This window comes from Lepidothrix coronata, unplaced genomic scaffold (assembly GCF_001604755.1).
Source record: "Lepidothrix coronata isolate B3197 unplaced genomic scaffold, Lepidothrix_coronata-1.0 Scaffold412, whole genome shotgun sequence".
NCBI lineage: Eukaryota > Metazoa > Chordata > Aves > Passeriformes > Pipridae > Lepidothrix > Lepidothrix coronata.
In genome coordinates this window covers 4239-5446 of record NW_016690592.1, presented here as the reverse complement: position 1 = coordinate 5446, position 1208 = coordinate 4239, and the positions used below count along the sequence as shown (strand labels likewise).

General features: G+C 51.2%; 1 protein-coding gene across 1 annotated transcript in view; it reads left to right on the top strand.

Annotated features, from left to right (window-relative positions):
• Positions 1-678, top strand: part of LOC108509835 (protein EFR3 homolog B-like) — a gene marked incomplete at its 5' end in the record, with an annotated part of 38371 nt that extends 37693 nt beyond the window's left edge. Inside the window, one exon of the mRNA XM_017839431.1 lies at positions 44-678. Within this exon, the coding sequence (XP_017694920.1) occupies positions 44-545 (502 nt within the window). The remainder of the gene's footprint in view (positions 1-43) is intronic.
• Positions 679-1208: the final 530 nt, after the last annotated feature.

Genomic DNA, 1208 nt, shown 5'->3' with positions numbered 1-1208 from the left:
GAATGGTTCCAGCCTGGAGATCCTGAAATTGGGATGGGGACAGTGTCAGGAATATGAGTGATCCAGGAGAATTTTTGGGATGGTTCCATCCTGGAGATCCTGGGATCTGGGATGGGATCCCTGGCAGGAATATGAGTGATCCAGGAGAATTTTTGGGATGGTTCCACCCTGGAGATCCTGGTTTTGAGATGGGATCCCTGTCAGGAATATCCATGATCCAGGAGAATTTTTGGGATGGTTCCATCCTGCAGATCTTGAATTTTTGGGATTCAAACCCCCCTGGAAATGGTGATTCCTGCGGGATGGGTCGTTCCCATCCAGGGAATCTCCTCGGGAATGCGGGAATGGCTCTGCCACCCTCGGGAATCCCGAGTTTTCCTTTTTCCCTGGATTTTCCCGGCAGCACCATCAGCGACATCTCCGTCCTGAAGCTGAAGGTGGAGAAATGTTCCCGCCAGGATTCCGTCTTCATGAAGAAGGTAATCCCGGGATTTGGGAAAAGTTGGACCGAGGCCTCGGCATTCCCGGGCCTTGGAGCTCCGTGATGCCGCTAAAACCTGGGAATATCCCTGGAATTTCTATCCAGTAGGACAAGAGGGCTCTGCCTCCAGCTGGGCCAGGGGAGGGGCAGGTGGGATATCGGGAAGGATGGGAATTCCCCCTCCTCTCCCACATCCCAAATTATTCCCTCTCCTGTCCCACATCCCAACTATTCCCCCTCCTCTCCCACATCCCAACTATTCCCTTCCTATCCCACATCCCAATTATTCCCCCTCCTATCCCACATCTGAATTATTCCCCCTCCTATCCCACATCCCAACTATTCCCCCTCCTCTCCTGCATCCCAATTTATTCCTCTTCCTAACCCATATCCCAGTTATTCCCCCCTCCCATCCCACATTCCAAATTATTCCTCTTCCTATCCCACATCCCAATTTATTCCCCTTTCCAACCCACATCCCAACTATTCCTCTTCCTCTCCCACATCCCAACTATTCCCCCTGCTATCCCACATCCCAGTTTATTCCTCTTCCCAACCCACATCCCAATTATTCCTCCTCCTATCCCACATCTGAATTATTCCCTCTCCTAACCCACATTCCAAATTATTCCTCCTCCTCTCCCACATCCCAACTATTCCTCCTTCTATCCCACATCCCAATTATTCCCCCTCCACTCCCACATCCCAATTTATTCCTCTTCCTCTC